General features: G+C 51.5%; 2 protein-coding genes across 2 annotated transcripts in view; both read left to right on the top strand.

Moving 5' to 3' along the window:
- The first annotated feature begins 432 nt into the window (after window positions 1-432).
- On the top strand, window positions 433-2,373 carry Slc18a3 (solute carrier family 18 member A3). Its single transcript, XM_021182642.2, has one exon. The coding sequence runs from the start codon at window positions 433-435 to the stop codon at window positions 2,023-2,025; it is 1,593 nt and encodes a 530-aa protein (XP_021038301.1). The 3' UTR covers window positions 2,026-2,373.
- A 1,699-nt stretch (window positions 2,374-4,072) lies between these two features.
- The window catches only part of Chat (choline O-acetyltransferase), a 53,702-nt gene continuing 39,140 nt past the window's right edge, over window positions 4,073-18,634 (top strand). Inside the window, exons 1-7 of the mRNA XM_085828918.1 lie at window positions 4,073-4,189; window positions 6,189-6,292; window positions 10,173-10,364; window positions 11,216-11,334; window positions 12,453-12,506; window positions 16,132-16,312; window positions 18,245-18,422. Coding sequence (XP_085685044.1) covers window positions 6,227-6,292; window positions 10,173-10,364; window positions 11,216-11,334; window positions 12,453-12,506; window positions 16,132-16,312; window positions 18,245-18,422 — 790 coding nt within the window. The 5' untranslated portion in view covers window positions 4,073-4,189; window positions 6,189-6,226. The remainder of the gene's footprint in view (window positions 4,190-6,188; window positions 6,293-10,172; window positions 10,365-11,215; window positions 11,335-12,452; window positions 12,507-16,131; window positions 16,313-18,244; window positions 18,423-18,634) is intronic.

Here is an 18,634-nt window from a genome sequence, read left to right as displayed (position 1 = left end):
GGCGGCGGTGGAGGAAGAGGCAAGAGCGGACGCGCGGGGAGGGCTGGAGAGACTGGCGGGCGGCGGCAGCATGCCCCTGGGCGGGTGCACACGGCCTCTCTGCGCGGCAGGGGCTGCTCCTGCTCTCTCTGGGCACCGCGCGTCCAGTCTCCCGCCTCAGCCCCTAGGCTTGCCGGCCTCCGCGGTTGCATCCGAAACAGCGGCAACTGGTCCCTGGAGCATCTAAGAGCAGCGGCGCCGCGCGGGACAATCCTTGATTTTTTTTTTTTTTTTTCCTGAGCTCGGGATATGAACCCCACAGCCACCTGAAGCACAGGGGGCGCTACGCGGCTAGGACCGCGCCCCCGAAGTACCGTACCCTAGCCTCTGCACTGCGGGACGCCGACACCCGACTCCGGTGGAGGCATCTTAGGAAGAGCAGCGGGTAGGGGCATGGAACCCACCGCGCCAACCGGTCAGGCCCGGGCAGCGGCCACCAAGCTGTCGGAAGCAGTGGGAGCCGCGCTACAAGAGCCCCAGAGGCAGCGGCGCCTGGTGCTGGTCATCGTGTGCGTCGCACTGTTACTGGACAACATGTTGTACATGGTCATCGTGCCCATTGTTCCTGACTATATCGCCCACATGCGCGGGGGCAGCGAGAGCCCTACCCTGATCTCTGAGGTGTGGGAACCCACCCTGCCGCCGCCCACTCTGGCTAATGCCAGCGCCTACTTGGCCAACACCTCGGCGTCCCCGACGGCTGCCGGGTCGACTCGGTCAATCCTGCGGCCTCGCTACCCCACAGAAAGTGAAGATGTGAAGATAGGCGTGCTATTTGCCTCCAAGGCCATCCTGCAGCTTCTGGTGAACCCCTTAAGCGGGCCTTTCATTGATCGCATGAGCTACGACGTGCCGCTGCTTATTGGCCTGGGCGTCATGTTCGCCTCCACAGTCATGTTTGCCTTTGCAGAAGACTATGCCACGCTCTTCGCTGCTCGCAGTCTACAAGGCCTGGGCTCAGCCTTTGCGGACACGTCTGGCATTGCCATGATCGCCGACAAGTATCCCGAGGAGCCTGAGCGCAGTCGTGCCCTGGGCGTGGCGCTAGCCTTCATCAGCTTTGGAAGCCTAGTGGCGCCTCCGTTTGGGGGCATCCTCTACGAGTTCGCGGGCAAGCGTGTACCCTTTCTAGTGCTCGCCGCCGTGTCGCTCTTCGACGCACTCCTACTCCTGGCGGTGGCTAAGCCTTTCTCGGCTGCGGCTCGGGCGCGGGCCAACCTGCCGGTTGGCACACCTATCCATCGCCTCATGCTAGACCCTTACATCGCTGTGGTAGCCGGAGCACTCACAACTTGTAACATTCCCCTTGCGTTTCTTGAGCCCACCATAGCCACGTGGATGAAGCACACAATGGCGGCATCCGAGTGGGAGATGGGCATGGTTTGGCTGCCGGCTTTCGTGCCACACGTGTTAGGCGTCTATCTCACCGTGCGTCTAGCGGCGCGCTATCCACACCTGCAGTGGCTGTATGGCGCTCTCGGGCTAGCGGTAATCGGAGTGAGCTCTTGCGTCGTACCTGCCTGCCGATCCTTTGCGCCCTTAGTGGTCTCGCTCTGCGGCCTCTGCTTTGGCATCGCGTTGGTGGACACGGCGCTCCTACCCACGCTCGCTTTTCTGGTGGACGTGCGCCACGTATCAGTCTATGGCAGTGTCTATGCCATAGCTGACATCTCCTATTCTGTGGCCTACGCTCTCGGGCCCATAGTAGCAGGCCATATCGTTCACTCGCTTGGCTTTGAGCAGCTCAGCCTTGGCATGGGCCTGGCCAACCTGCTCTACGCACCGGTCCTATTGCTCTTGCGTAATGTGGGCCTCCTTACACGCTCGCGTTCCGAGCGCGATGTGCTGCTTGATGAACCGCCGCAGGGTCTGTACGACGCGATGCGCCTGCGTGAGGTGCAGGGCAAGGACGGCGGCGAACCTTGTAGCCCGCCTGGCCCTTTTGATGGCTGTGAGGACGACTACAACTACTTCTCCCGCAGCTAGCAGACCCGCTTCTCCTCCAGGCCACCTACCCTCCCCATTTAGGTCAAGATGGTCATTCTTCAAGAGCGCTGGCCAACTTTGGCTTGGGGCCCACCTCCTCTAATGAGTACCCTAGCCCATTCCCCGTCCTGAATTCCTTTGCTGGAATCCCTTCTCCGTGACCCCTCCCAGTCTAACCCCCTCCCCAAACACACTCGTATTCATTGAAGGAATGGATCAGGGAGGCATTGGGCTCTTGGCAGAGGTGTGCGGGTGATCACCAACCACCTACTGAGAGCCCCCAAGTACAGTCATGCATCTGTTTGTCCTTCCTGCGGATCTTTCCAGTGCCAAACTTGGTCTACTACACCCTGGTGCCTCCGGCCTGAATTAATAAACCATATCTGTCTGAGGAGGCCAAGTCTCTTTACTGATGAGGGGTGGGCAGTGTGACACAAAACCTAAGCACACTGGGTTTCACATGTTCAATGCAGACCTGAGGAGGGGTGGAAGCTCTGAAGATCCTTTACTGCCTGGGAAAAGGAAACAACCCCAAATCCCAACACACACACACACACACACACACACACACACACACACACACACACACACGATAGTTTCTCCTTTCCAAGCCCAGTGTAGCACCTGGAGGTTCCACCCGAGGGAGCCTGAGGATCTGCCTGGCCTTGGAGGACAGCTGGCACCAGAGGCTTTCCTACACAGTGGGACCTCGCCTCATCTTGTCAAGAGAGGAGCACAAGGGAGCTGGTTTCTGCAGAGAAGAGGAGGTAGTCCCCGTTTTTTAGGGTCTCGGCCTGGTGACAGTGTTCATTAAGGATCCAGGCTCTATCGTCTGAGGAATGAGAAAACAGTTACCCATGGATCTGCCTTTTCTCAGTCATGAAAGTTGGAATTGAAAATGGAAGGAAGATTGATGTGGGAACTGGTGCTAATCCCTAGTCCACCCTGTCCTGAATATAAGTGGCTGCTCAGGGTTATCCGGGGTGGGGGTGGGGGCTCCCACCCTTGATTTCCTACCATGGAGGTCCAGGCTGAAGGCCACTCATTCCTGAATCCTGATGCCTGCACATGGGACTCTTTGATTTCAGGGTGAAGAGGCAGTTGGGGTAGGGTAACCTGTGTATGCAGGGGAAGGTCTGCAGTTGGTGTGTGTGTGTGTATGTGTGTGTGTGTCCTTGTCTGAGTCTTCTTGTGTAAGAGGGGCTTATGTCTCTCTTTCTGTCTCTCAGTGTGTCTGTCTGTCCTTGTCTGAGTCTTTTTGTGTGAGAGGTGTGGTGGTAGGGGGAGTACTTGTCTGTCTGTCTGTCTGTCTGTCTGTCTGTCTGTCTATCTGCCTGTCTGTCTATCCTTGACTGAGTCTGTTTGTGTGAGGTGGGAGAGTACTTTGCCTGGAGGAGTGTCTGTGGGCCTCTGGTTGAGGTTTTAAACAACTCCCACCTACCATCAGAGTGGTCCAAGTCTGTGGTCTCTTGTCTGCTCCTCCCTTCCCAAAGAACCTGCAGGAATCAGATGGTAAAAGAAAACAAGGGAGGTCTTACTGTGGCCAACCAACTCCTTAATTTTTAATATTTTAAAGGGGTGCAGTAAGATTTCAGCTTTGTGAGGAGGGGCAAAATTTCTTCTGACTCAAGCACTCCCCAGGGCTCTGCATAAGCAGCTGCCCAGGAGCCAATGCGGTTGGGGGAGTATGGGGATGGGGCAGGCTGGGGTAGGGCGGTGGGGAGGCAATGTTCTGTCCCCTTTCCAAGGCCTAAGTCTGATGCCAGTGCAGGAACTCATCCGGGAAGCTGTCCTAGACAGGTTTTGAGGGCAGAAGACGGAAACGAGGAAACGTAGGGCAGAGTGTGGGGTAGGGGGAGCCGTGGACTGTGAGGAAGAGAGTCAGGGAAGGAAAAGGGGGAGGGAAAAAAAGAGAAGAGGGGGAGGGAGGAGGGAGGGGAGGGAGTCGAGAGAGGTGTGGCTGGTTTGCTTGCAGTCAGTCAGTTGGGGCGGCTGCTGGGATCTGGCAACGTCGTCGGAGGCTCTGCTACAGAACCTAGGTGGCGGGCCCAACCTCTGGCACTGCTGCCACTCCCTCCCTGGCCCTTCTGGCTCACGCAGCCGCCTCCAGCCCTGCTTGGTGTGGAACAGTGCCGGTAAGGCGCGTAACAGCCCAGGAGAGCAGGTGAGAAGGGCTGGGCAGCGGTGCGCTGGTGCTGAAGCGCCCGCGGACCCAGGCGTTGTCCCTCGGGGTGGGGGTGAGGGGCGCCGGGGGAGGTGTCCTTCTCCAGAGGAGCTGTCCACCGAGGGACAGCTTCCCAGGCCCAGAGACTCTGGGACGCTCAGAGTCTACAGCGTCCCAGGCACCAGTAGTCGTCGGGGTACATCTAGGAGACTGCAGGGATTCTGGGCTGGGAGGGCTTGATTATCAGGGCTTGGGACTTCCCTTATCTTTACCCATCTTTACTTTTACTTTGCCTAACATCCGCCAAGCCCAAGGTCTGTGGTTTTGTCGTGTTGTACCGGGGGCGTTGGTAATATCGCTGGGCCTCAGTTTCCTCCAGCCATTCTTGAGAAGGTGGGGAGTGCTGGAGTTAAGTGCCACATCTGTGAGAGAGCACAGCACTGAGAGCCTGGGAAACCAGAACAGACTGGTGTTGGACCTCCAGGGCAGAGCAGAGGACCCCCCAGGTGCCCCCACAAGCCAGGCCAATAGAAGCAGAAATGGGAGAGTATCAAACCGCAGAAAGACAAATACATTCAAATTCTCTAAGCCTGGGTCAAGAGGCTTAGGAGGGAGGAGCTGGGGTGTGTGGGGACAGTGGAATACCCATCAGGATGTCAGCTGGCAGGGTCCACTCTCCTCTCCGTTAAGGGCTGGCTAGTGTTTTCCCCTTCCCACTACTGAGATGGCCCAAAAGGAGACATTAGGTGCACAATCGGTACAGCCTTCATTTACTTGACCTTGCCTTGGTTGACCTCACAAAGTAATCAACAGAACACCCACATACTCATCCTGCCATTTCTAGGCAGAGTGGTCTCCAGGACTATTGTGCTGGGAGTGCACTGTACACTGCCTTTCCATCCTCTCTGTTCAGTGGGACCAGGCATGCACCAACTCTTCTAGTCTTAGGTCTGCTTCTTCCTCCTTTCTGGATGGTCTCTCCCCCGGACCAAGTGAGCCTTATGCCAGCACCTGGCTGCTGCTGCTGCTGCTGCTGCTGCTGCTGCTGCTGCTGCTGCTGCTGCTGCTGCTGCTGGTGGCCCAACAGGTTCAATGTCAGCTTTAGCCTCTTGAGGGCTAATAAAGGGAGGTTGGTTGAAATCTTGACTGTACATGTGTGCAGGTTTTGGTTTAGTGGGGCAGAGGGTGTATCCTACAAAACTGGCCTGTGTCCTTAGCTTAGCTTATTTCTAGTGCACCTTCTAAATTAATCTACCTTTCCCAAGGCTGTCAGGAGACTCTAGAGGCCCTGACTACCTGCTCCCCAGAAGGTATCATGCCCTTCCGTAGTTCCCTCATACCCAACCTTGGAGCCTGCTGCCCACAGACTACCCAAGTTAACACTCTGCTAACAGACCCAGAGTCTTCAAGATGCCCGGAATATCACCCAGAGTACAGGGCCTTAGAATAATTGTGGGCATTCAAGAACACTCTCATTATACATACACATACACACACAGGGTTGGGGAGCTTTCTGAACTCATGTGCCCTCTACTCTATACCTGACCCAAGCCAGGCATCTGAGAGGGAAATCTGAACCCAGCCGATATAGTTTTGCACTTGAGAGCTACAGACTTGGGGGAAACGTTGATGTTGGGGAGAGATTGATGGTGAGTTCCAGGCAAACCAAGGTGCTCTAGTGCTCTGATCCCAGAAATCTGGGAGTGTGCAACCAGCCCAGCTCCTCCCAATGCATCATGGGATGCTCAGCTAGCCTTGGGCCATAGCAGCTTCATGGAAGCAGGTCTTTGCTGGTGGCTCAAGGCAGGACTCAATCTCTCCCTCTGGATTCAGAGAGTACACTGAGGGCAGGAACACAGGGCTGAGGTCTGAGATGGCAGTCATACAGGCACAGAGTTCCCTACACACTACTGTCAGTCAGTGGTCTCCTTGTGGTGTGGGGGTAAGGCTATGGGATTCATTCGGGCTCTGTGTGATGCTGAGTCTCCTCGGTTCCCAGGTCGACAGCTCTGCTACTCTGGACTAAGAATCGCTAGGATGCCTATCCTGGAAAAGGCCCCCCAAAAGATGCCTGTACAAGCTTCTAGCTGTGAGGAGGCGCTGGTGAGTAACCTTTCGAGCCATGTGTCTTAGCCCTGATCTCTTCTCTCACATAGTCTTATTCCCAGGACAGTCCTGAGTGGCACGGGCCCTCAATTGTTCCCCAGCTCTGTATTCTCCTGGGCAGAAAGTCAGACTGTGGCCCTGCCCTGTCTGATTGGGTCTCGAAGTCCAGAAGCCTTCATACTGAAGTCTTAGGGCAAAAAACCCCAGCTCTGGTTCCAGTAGTCCCAGTGGGCTAAACTCAGCTGTCCATATATCAATTAAAAAGGCAATATGTTAAAAAGACAGAGAAAAGAGATTTAATCAATTGACACATTGGGAAAATGGTCAGGTAAAGAGATCCAGTGATTCTAAATCTATCCTCAAGGCATGGTCATAAACTGGATGTTTTAGAGGAACAATCAGGATATATGAATATATACTGATATCTCATAATACATACATACATACATACATACATACATACATACATACATGAAATATGTGCAATTAAGCAGTCATGATTAAGACTTAATATGTGGTCTGAATGATTGTTCTCTCAGCTAAGTGGCCAGAAGTTGGTACTGTGACCATTTGGGGGAGGCAGTTTGGTTGCCAGTGTTTTCCTGGTCCAGAAGGAAGCTTCCTTATTGTGTATAATTGCTCTGCTTTGAAGGATTGTCTGTTCTGTAAGGCTTCCGACTGCACTGTTTTGGGAGTGCAAGATAATTGATGTTTAGAACAAGGTCTGGAAAGGTTTAGGCACCTTCAGTTGATCTGGAACTAAGCACTGGAGAATCTGTGAGAGGTAGTAAAGTTCCTCTTGGTTTGGTTTGGTTTGGTTTGGGTTGGTTTGGTTTGGTTTGGTTTGGGTTGGTTTGGTTTGGTTTGGTTTGGTTTGGTTTGGCTTGGTTTGGTTTGGTCTGGTCTGGTTTTTGAGACAGGATTTCTCTGTGTAGCCCTGGCTATCCTGGATCTTGCTCTGTAGGTCTGGCTGGCCTTGAACTCTCAGAGAACCCCCTGCCTTTGTCTCCCAGAGTGCTGTGATTAAAGGCATGAGCCACTACCACCAAGCTCAGCTGAGTTCTTCTTTGTACTTTCAGCCATGTGGAGGGGGCACTTAGGGTAGGTATTGCTGTTGCTATCTCTGTTGTTGTTTTGTTTTGTTTTTAAAGGTAGATACTTCTTGAGGGCTTATGCCTACATATAGAATTGGTCAGGTGTCTCACCTAAAGTAAAGAGCACATATGCAAACTGAAGGCAGAGTGCCAGGCTTTCATCCATCCTTGATTACCTTGTGAGCCAAGTGAGGCAGGTGTCAATGCTTTGGGGGCAAAAGCAGTCCCTGACTGCCAGCTATAGCCTTAGAGTGCTGGGGAATGCAGGTAACCACACTTCTTACTCACACCAGTCAAGCCCTTTCTCCCTCACCTCCCCCAACCTCACTGTACCCCAAATTCCACTTCAGATGGCTTTAAGCCCAACATGCTTGCCTAGGCAAGGCTGAACCCCCTTCCCAAGCCCTGGCACATCCCAGAAGTTCCAGCTGCTGCCATGCTCCAGTCCAGGAACATCCAAACATCATCTTTTCCACTGGTTTAGAACAACACTGCCCTCCCTGGGCAGGCAGCCTCCCTCCTGCTCCATCTAGCTTTCCAGATAGAGCAGCGCATCTCAGTTCAAGTTCCTGCATGTGCTGGCCCCTCTACCACACCCTTCCCAACCCTCCCTGGTCCTGTGAGAACTTCCTGTCTTCTGCCCTTGTTCCTTACATTGTCCCAGCCTCTATAGCTGACCCATGCCTCTGCTGCCACCATCCATGGCATATCCCTCTCCTCTCCTGTCATGAGATGTGGCTTTTTGGACGGCAGACTCTTTCTCTCCACTATCTCTAAGTCCAGTCCATGGCCTGGCTCAGAAATTTGCAGACTGCAGAATCCCAGGTCTCAGATCCACGAGAGTCAGAGAAGGAACCAAGTCTGGAGCTGAGATGCCTAAACTGAGATTTGCCTGTCTTGTCCACCACCCAGGCCGTGCCACAGCACAAGTGGAAGCTCAGGGGTCTAACCAAGCCTGTCACCACTCTTGGCCAGACCACCACCTGGGCTATGCCTTCTAGAGATACCTGCCTGTCCCAGCCACCCTGACCCCCATAAATAGAAGAAGAGGAGCCAGGATGGCTAGGAGGAGTCAGCCTGGTTTTCGTGGCGTGGGTTAAACAGCACGGGACACCGTCCGGACCCATCCTTGTATTTGCATTGCCTCCCAGGGCAGCAGCACTAGAGTTTGTTGCTGACACTCCACCTCCAGTCAGAGTAAGTGAGCTCCAGGGACAGGACCAGACAGGTGGGGACTTATTCATCCATCAGTTCTGAGCCTCAGGAGAAGACAGGTGCTTTTGGAAGCCCATCAGGGTAGGGTGAGCCCTTGGCTACCCAAGAGAAACCATTCACCACTTTACAGAGAAAAAGCCCCTGGAGGAGGGCACCCTGCTGTACACCAACAGCGTACAATTTAACAACAGCACGAAAAATCTCATTTCTCTATTATCAAGGGTTGAGAGAGGGAAACAGGAGGGAAAAGCAGAAAGGCTGTGAGGAAGAGGAGAGGAAAACCACAGAAAAAGGAGGGGACGTGAGCTGGGGGTGTAGCTCAGCAACAAGTTGTCTAGCATGGGACAGGAGAGGGGAGAGGAGGGGAGCAGAAGAGAGGGGAGGGAAAAGGGATTGATGGGGAGGGAAGAGGGCACAGGGGAGGGGAAGAGAGGGGAAGAGAGGAAATACAGTGCGTAAAAATCCCAGGTGTGACCTGGGATTAGTCTCTCTACCCTGTGGGTCTCAGTTTCCCCATCTGTAATGGCAAAAGTCCCTGCCCTGGCTATGTGACACACTGAAGACAAGCATAGAAGGCCCTGGGTCAAACATGGTCAATCAGCTGGAACAGGCAGTGCCCATGTGGGGGTTCCCAGTGGGGTTTCCTTCCTGACTCTCACCTCACATGGAGCCCAGAGACCACAAGCTTCTTCTTGGGAGTCCCTTTGGAGGGATAAGGCCAGTTAACCAAACATAATATATGTTTGTTGGAGCCAATTATTTTTTTCTTACTTTCTTGGGGTCTGTCGGGTAGGAAGAGTTGTTGTGTCCTCTGGATGAACAAGACTGAAGCTTGAGAGAGATCTGGGCAGGAAAGACTTGCACTGTGCCTCACCTGACTCTAGCCCCCTCATGGAACCAATCCTTTGCCTGGGTTTCATACCTGGAAGCATTTGAAACAAGAGGCACAGGGCAGAAATAGCCACTGCCCCAGGAAGCCTTTCCAGGAAGCTGGTCATGGCCCCACCCATCTCATGGGTCATGTCTTAACCCATCTGACTCTCTCTGTAAGAGCAACATTTTCCAGTCCAGCTGGGAGGAGTTCTTACGTGGAGAGTGACCAGCAGCCAGCAGTACCGCCAATGATCTTTCATTCCAGACCCATCCTTTATGGGCTGTTAGCACATTCACATCTGTCATCCCTTCCATCCTGTGAGAGAATCATTTTTCATAGAAGAACTGGGCCCTTGCAGAGGGAGAGACTTTCCCAAGGACACACGCCTGATCTCTAGCAAGGTCAGGGTGTGAACCCTGGTCTCTCTGGTGCCAACAGCAGGGTCAGGGTGTGAGTCCAGGCCTATCCTCTGCATTTTGTGCTTTCCTGAGACCCACAGGCAGTATGGCGGCAGGGACGGCAAACAGGAGGACCCTTCATTTATAATTCTGCTGAGCTAACTAAGCACAGTAATCAGGTCCAAGAATGGGGAATGAGGATGGGGCCGAAGGAGCCATGTTCTGGCATCAACTCAAGGATGAGTATGGACTGTATTAAAGGAAAGAAATGAGAGCCCATCAACCCTCTTTTCCAGGACTTACCTAAGTTGCCAGTGCCCCCACTGCAGCAAACCCTGGCCACCTACCTTCAGTGCATGCAACACCTGGTACCTGAAGAGCAGTTCAGGAAGAGCCAGGCCATTGTGAAGCGGTTTGGGGCCCCTGGTGGCCTGGGTGAGACCCTGCAGGAAAAGCTCTTGGAGAGACAGGAGAAGACAGCCAATTGGGTAAGGGTTCCTGGACAGAAGCTGACAAGAGACCTCTGGAGGGGGAAGGAGGAAGAAAAAAGGATATGGGTGAGGGTAAGAGGTAACAGGCCTGGGAGGAGACAGAGATGGGCAGAGGGTGGGAACACACTGGTAGCATAGGCTGGGCAACTGCAGGGAGAGAAGCAGGCAAGATGAAACAGGAGACTGGTGAAAGAGGAGGACAGAGAATGTGAAAGGTGATGAGAGGTGAGAGACTGGGTGAGATGGGACACAGCTAGAGACAGGGAAAGGTGGGGTAGAGATGAGCTTAGAAGGCAGAGTTGAGTAAAAGGACTAAGGCACAAGGACAGGTAGTGGGCAAGGATGCATCACTAAAGATGGGGGGGGGAAGGAATGGGTAAAGGAGATGCTATAGGGTGATGGTGAAGGGCAGACTTGGAGGACCAAGAAGATGCAGGTTCAGCACACAGCTGGGGCTTAGTGCATTTGTGGAATAGAAGGATGGATGGATGGATGGATGGATGGATGGATGGATAGATGGATGGATGGATGGATGGGTGGATGGGTGGATGGGTGGATGGGTGGATGGGTATGTGGGTGGATGGATGGGTGGATGGATGGATGGATGGATGGATGGATGGATGGATAGATGGATGGATGGATGGGTGGATGGGTGTGTGGGTATGTGGGTGGATGGATGGATGGATGGATGGATGGATGGATGGATGGATGGATGGATGATCGAACAAGCAGGACCTGATTCAGGGTAGGCAGAACAGGACTGATGACCACTGCTAACACAGTGCCTGTTTAGGAGGGGTGTATAGGCGGTCAGATGTAATGGTGTCCCTCCCTGTGCTCCCTGGCAGGTCTCTGAATACTGGCTGAATGACATGTATCTAAACAACCGCTTGGCCCTGCCAGTCAACTCTAGCCCTGCTGTGATCTTTGCTCGGCAGCACTTCCAAGACACCAATGACCAGCTAAGGTGAGGCCAAGAAGCTCCCTGGGTGCTCAGCAGGGAAATCCACCTGAGATGCGGGGCAGAGCCTTACACCAGGAAAGCGAGGCCAGAGCTTGTACATTGGCTGAGCTTCCTGGGGCCAAGTAACAAGAGACATCTTCTCCCAGGGTCAGACATCAGGCCAGGGGGAGGTTAGGTGTGCTGTCACTCCATAATAAACACATTTATTTGATGGTGCTAATGGGGACCACGGGTCTCAGGGACCCACACAGGTGTCTGAGAGTTCCTCTGTGCCCCCTGGAGCCCTGCTTCAGACTCCTGAGGAGGGACATCCCTCCCTGCCGGTGCAGCTGCCATCTGCTGCAATTTCAGAGCTCAGTGAGCCGCTGGAAGGGCCTCTAGGTGCATTGAGAATGGTGGCGGTGTGGGTAGGGGACGGGAGGAAGGCTCTCCCTGTTGGAATCTGTCAGGATTTCATCCTCTTAATGCCTCCCTCAGTGGGGTGAACATAGGTGCAGCTTGCCCCCATCTCCTCTAAAAGGAAGAATGAGGATGGATAGATTCTGAAGACAGTTCTCCAAATTGCATCTGAGGGGCATTTTCCTCCGATGCAATTAAGCCAGGCCTCGTCATCCATAGACAGTTAAGATGGCTCAGTCTCCTCCCACCAGTCCCGGAGGCTTTCCTCCCAGGACTAACTTTCCTTTTCATTAGCCATTAAGTGAATAGCTTGCCCCCAGGAGACTGCATCTCCCAAAAGATGCCACCACAGGGCTGGCCTTGCCCAGGGGGAGCCTCACCCCCTACCTTCCCTTCCCTGCCTCTTCAGGCACCTCTTTTTCCTCAAGGTGATTCTGGCTTCCCCTCCCCACCCACCCAGAGCCAAACCATCCCCAGTCCTCACACCAAAGAACCATTTTTAATCGGAGGCCACGGTGGGCTGACAGCACTGGGGGAGGGGCAGCACAGCCCATACCCCATTAGCGCACAGGGCCTGGCATATGGCAGGTGATACATGGGTGAGTTTGGAGTAGGGGGAGGGGCACAGAAGGGAGGAGGAAATTAGGAAGGAAAAAGGAGAGGTGGGAGAGTCGGGGATCGTTTGTCTGGCTTATAACACTCCTCTCTCTACATCCCTGCAGGTTTGCAGCCAGCCTCATCTCCGGTGTGCTTAGCTACAAGGCTCTGCTGGACAGGTAGGCTGGGGCCCCAGCCTGGAATAGGTAGGTCTCTGTTTGGCTGTCTCCTCTCACATCTGTCTCCAAGACATACAGGGTGCTTGAGAGGGCAGGTAACTAGTCTTTGATCCAGTTATGTGATGTCTCCTGCCCACTGCCAGCGCCAGGACATTGCATTAGCCCAGCTCTCTTGGCTGCAGAAGTAAGCCTTTCTTTGACCTTTGAGAATGGCCCTCCCTCCTGACCTCTTCTTTCCTCCTATGGTGTGAATTAGACACTGTGGGTCTGGAGATCCCAGGAAGTGTGGAGAAGGAAGCAGCATTAGAGGAGGTGCTGGTAGGCTCAGTGGTATCGTCTGATGGGATGATGGGCTCCCTACTTTGAGCCTTAGTGTCTAGATGCCCACCCTAGCTCCTGTAGGTGGTGGGAGCTATGCAGGCAACGAGTTCTCCTTAATGCTAGGAGAATTGTCTCCCTCCTAGCCAACCCTGGGGCCCTGGGAACACTGAGGAGAGCAAGGAGCTATGGATGCTGGAACATCCTATGCATAGATAATAAGCAAGTGAAGCTCAGAGAGGGTTTGAAACTTACTGATAGCCAAACAGCTGAGAAGTGGAACGGCAATGAGGGTATGGGGTGGGGTGGGGTGGGGGTGCAGTCATCACTCTGTTCTATGTTGATCCTGGTTAGTGTTTACCCAACCTTGGGACAGAAGCTAAGACACACATTCTCTCTGGGGAAGAGGGTCAGAGAGGCGAGGCTCAGGCCCTAGGGTCAGCACACCAGAATCAGAATTGGGTTTTAGACAGCGCACTGACTTGAGGCCAGTCTGATAGCTCTCGTTCTATGCTGGACTGCCAGGCCCGTGGGCTGCCCCTTCTAGCCATGTGTCCAGAGCTTTCCTTCTTCTTCAGACTGAGCCTGAACTACTTGTAGAAACCACTCCTCCATTCACACAGCATCTCTGTCTTCAGAGAGCCTGTCCCTTTCAGCGCCCTGGCTGCAGAGGAGAGGGGTGAAGATTCTGACCCTGGCAGCAGAACCCAGGGACTATGGAACCAGCCATTACTGGCAGGTTTCAAACCCCCAACCTCAACTCTCACTTGAGTGTGCAGACACATGTGTATGTGTGAACATGTTACATGCACGCAGACAGACGCCTGTTTCCACAGAAGTCCAGATAAAGGTCTGTGTGTCCTGTACTTGTAACTATCATGAGGCTGGAGCATTTGGAAGAGTGTCTGGGTAGGACACGCCATTAATTAACTCTTCACTTTCAGTGTATTGATCTCCAGAAGATAACAAATTTGGCCTCTTACCTGCTTTCAGAAGGTTCCCAATGGACATAAAATAAAGCCCCATTCCTTCCCCAGACCCTGGGCATCCCCACTGATGCATCTCCTGGTCATTACACAGGGCCCAGTAGAGCTTTGTATGCTTCTGCCATGCGCATCCGTCCTATCCCTCCTGTCTTCTCAGTACACGCAGTGCCACATCCCAATCAGTAGGTCCAGGAGTCTCTGTGGTCACTCTTTCTCTTTCCATGATATTTATGGTGTTCAGATGAGATCACCACCTACCCCAGCCAGGTCCCAAGCATCCTTCCTACCTAAATTATTTTCCCACCATCACTACAGTCTTCTTCCTGGTGCTTCCTGGGACAGACTTTGGTCCTCTCCTTATATAAGCAGAACTATTAAAAAAAAAAAAAAGAGAGAGAGAGAGAGAGAGAGAGCCGGGTGTGGTGGTGCACACCTTTAATCCCAGCACTTGAGAGGCAGAGGCAGGCAGATTTCTGAGTTCAAGGCCAGCCTGGTCTACAAAGTGAGTTCCAGGACAGCCAGGACTACACAGAGAAACCTTGTCTCAAAAAACAAAACAACAACAACAACAACAAAAAAAAAACAAAACCAAGGACAGGATATGCTGGGAATATAGGAAGGTAGGAAGGAAGGAAGGAAGGAAGGAAGGAAGGAAGGAAGGAAGGAAGGAAGGAAGGAAGGGAGGAAGGAAAGTGACATTTGAACAGCACATATAAAACAGAGATAGGGGAGAGAGAGATGGAGAGCTCAAGAAAGCAGAGTGAAGCTATAAACTCCTAAAGCCCATCCCCAGTGATGTACTTCCTCCATCAAGTCTACACTCCCTAAAGATTCTATAACCTCCCCCAAACAATGCCATCAATGAGCATTTCTCATTCAACCTACAAAAGACAGATACATGAGATAGTAAATGGATAGGTAGAATTGGATGGATGGCTATATAGTAGATGGATAGTATATAGGCTGTGGATGTATGTATGTATGTATGTAAGGATGAATGGTGAATTGATAGATGTGTGGATTGGCTTATGCAGTGGTTCTCAACCTTCCTAATGCTGTGACCCTCATGTTGTGGTGACCCCCCCAACCATAAAATTAGTTTTGTTGCTACTTCATAACTGTAATTTTGCTATTTGTTATAAACGGTAATGTAAATGTGTTTTTAGGTGGTCTTAGGCAACCACTGTGAAAAAATTGTTCAGTCTTCAGTGGATACATTGATAGTATATGGATGGATGAATAGGTAGTGTATAGATGCATGATAGAAAAGGGAAAGGTAGATGAATGTATGGATACATGCATGATGGTTGTGGGTGGGTGGTGGATGTATTTATGGATAGATAGGTGCATGGTAGATGTGTGGGAGGATGAATGGTAGATGGGATAAGTGCATGAGGGATGATGGATGAATGAGTGGATGGTGGTGGTGGATGGATGGATGGACGGGTGGATGGATGGTGGGTGAATGGATGCATGGATGGATGGTGGGTGAATGGATGGTGGGTGAATGGATGGTGGGTGAATGGATGGATGGATGGATGGATGGATGGATGGATGGATGGATGGATCCATGATGGTAATAAATCGATGATAGAAGGATGCATATAGGGAAAGATGGACAATGTATAAGTTGATAGATTTGGTGGATTTAATGGGTGAATGGGTAGCTGGATGACTGAACATGCATGGTGGATGGATGGATGACTAGATAGATGACTAGATAGATGACTAGATAGATAGATAGATAGATAGATAGATAGATAGATAGATAGATAGATAGATAGATAGATGGATGGGAGGAATGATAAACATATCATTCAGAAACCACATGACAAATAGAAGCTTCTACTTTGAACTTTGAGAAGGTTTCAAGGAGAGATAATAAAGAATAGACTCTTGACGAAGGAATTTTCTTAAAAAGACAATGGAGCACAGGGGTAGAGGGAAAGATGTACCAAGAAAAGATTGGTGTAAGCAAAGGGTTAAATGGCAAAAAATTACATGTGTATTACCTGAGAGTGGGGTGAGGGTGGAGTTGTGGAAATTCTGAGGTGCCTCATGAGCCACAAGAGCGGAACAATCCATTACTTCATAAAATGAATAACAGCCCTGCAGTAGTGCCATTGTAAGTTAGGTGTACTGCTAGCCTAACCACAAGAAGCTATAAGGTAGAAGCCCAGTGGTAGAGTATTTGCTTAGCATGTATATAGCCCTGGGTTTGATGTAAAGACACCTTTGAGAAGGAGGGGGGAAATAAGGTTACCACAGAGCCCATGCCAATGCCTTCCCTCCCCCTCTGCCTCTCCCCCTTTTCCTTCCAGCCAATCCATTCCCACTGACTGGGCCAAGGGGCAGCTCTCAGGGCAGCCCCTCTGTATGAAGCAGTACTACAGACTCTTCTCATCATACCGGCTTCCTGGCCATACCCAGGACACACTGGTGGCCCAGAAGAGCAGTATCATGCCTGAGCCTGAGCATGTCATCGTGGCCTGCTGCAACCAGGTAAGTGGCCCATTGCCACAGGCTTCAGACTTGGGGAGGATGTGGAGCACATAGTGGCTAGGTGTGGTGATCCATTCCTGCCTCTTCACAAGTGTGCAGGTTGGTTTCCCAAGTCATACAGTGAGCTTGGGGCATGAAGCCCCCCCCCCCCAAATAGGACTTCCTAGTCAGTCCGTCCATTTCTCTTCAGCAGAATTATAAGAATGAAAAGAATATTCAGTTAGGGAATGAATCCCCTGGGTTCGTATCCCTAAGAAGGCTAGGACTTAGGGTCATGAGTGAGGTTCAATGTGGCCCTGGACCCTTCATCTTCACAGTTATTCACTTTCATATAGTCCATGCCCTTCCTGGAAATTAGATGGATGGACGGAATGAAGACTAACAGACAAGGCCTCCCCTGTGTAAAACTGTGGGTCTAGAACTTTACCAATTTCATGGAATTGCTCACAGTGACCCTGTAGAGGCAGCCCTGAGTCTTCGTTTGACAGGTGAGAAGCTGAGACTTAGGGAAGCTAATGGTGTGTGTACGAGGAAGAAGGATACTAGGTCCTACCAACTGCCTAAGTCCATTCAGGATTTTCAGACATGGTTCTACAGGGTCAATAAGGGTTCCTGTGGCAGGAGAACAAGCTGAGCATGGAGGCTCCTGACCCCATCTGGTGCCTACCACACCATGTATGCTGATGCTACACAAAATGTTTCATGTAGCAAAGAGTGGGGCTTGGGGAAGGGTCTTACAATCTTGAAGAAAGGTTAAGTTTGACAACAGGAAGCCACCCTGCTTCCTACCCTACACCCTTCTTATTGTCTAATGCTTTCTTCCTGAGCTCATTTCAGTAAACTGAGAGCTTGGAGAAACCCTGTCCTCCGAGAGTAGCTGTGACCACTATTTGAGGGCTTAAAAGCTAGCAGGAGGCTTCCCAGCCTATCTAACACCCTGACCAGCCAGACACAAAATGAAAACCTTTTTTCATTGTCATTCAAAGAAAATCAAACTAAGGGTTTCTCAGCCTCCATACAGCACATTATCCAAGCCTTCTGGAAACAACCCTAGGTCAGGCTTCATGGACTTTGATGAGGGTGATGGGTTGGGCGATTACTTATGTCTATATACTGAAAAGGATGTGACAGGCTGTGTCAAGAAAGAGACCCTTTGCCAAGTCCAAGGATCTGGCTTTCAAAGCTGTATACACGGGAAGCTCATGGGTACACAGATCATGTGCATAGCTATACCTGGTGTTTTGTGTATTTTTTTTATTTTGATATTTGTCTACAACTGTTGGCTTCTTGTTGGTGTTGCTGCTGCTGCTGCTGATGTTGTTGTTGTTGTTGTTTAGATCTATAGCCACAGCTCTGTCTATAGGTGTTTGATCGAGTTCACTGTGCACTGGATAGGTGTAACACATTTTACTTATCCAGTATACTCCAAAAACCAGCCAGGTTCTTTCTGTTGTTTTGCTAAATGAGAAGATCTGATCTGCACACATTTTTTTTTTCGTATTTTTCCATGCACGTGGATGTGCTTCTCTAAACCCTGGGCTAAATTCTGCATATACGAGTGTAGCTGCTGACCCACGGGTAAGCACTCTTAGTTTGGAGTAATACTGCCTTCCAACAGTGGTTGTACCAGTTTATATGTGACCATCTGCAACCATAATGAGTTTTGCATACTCTAAGAACCACAAAAAAATAGAAATAAAAAAGAGAGGAAGGAAAAGGCATTCTCATAGCTGGGTTTAATCTGGCCTGTAATAGGAAGAGCTTAGAGTCGAGTACAGTCAACAGCTTTGGATGGTCTCCAAAAGTAAATAGTTCAGAACCATTAAACACCCCGGAAGCCTTGGGCCTGAGCCTCTCTGTGAAGGCTCCGTGAAGGCCTGGAGCCTTGGGCTGGATGCCACGAGTGATGTGTTTGACCTGTTTCCCCCACAGTTCTTTGTCTTGGATGTTGTCATTAATTTCCGCCGTCTCAGTGAGGGTGATCTGTTCACTCAGTTGAGAAAGATAGTCAAAATGGCGTCCAACGAGGATGAACGCCTGCCTCCAATCGGCCTGCTGACGTCAGACGGGAGGAGCGAGTGGGCCAAGGCCAGGACGGTCCTCTTAAAAGGTTAGCTGCAGTATCAGCCCATCTTCATCTCATCCTCATGCCCATTAGCTTTTCCTCCTCCAGGGTGAAGCGCATAATCTCATTCCCATCAGCCATAGCACGGGATGCTCAGCCCTCCAACTCAGGGTGGAGCAGTGGGGAGCCTATTGTACCTTTGTATTCTGTGTGACTCTACTCTAGCTTTCTGGGTGAGATAAAGGAGCCCTAGATGT

This window comes from Mus caroli, unplaced genomic scaffold (genome assembly GCF_978045245.1).
Source record: "Mus caroli unplaced genomic scaffold, Mus_caroli_1 scaffold_12, whole genome shotgun sequence".
Taxonomy (NCBI): Eukaryota; Metazoa; Chordata; class Mammalia; order Rodentia; family Muridae; genus Mus; species Mus caroli.
Note: the sequence above shows the minus strand (reverse complement) of the source record. Positions and strands in the feature narration are given on the sequence as shown.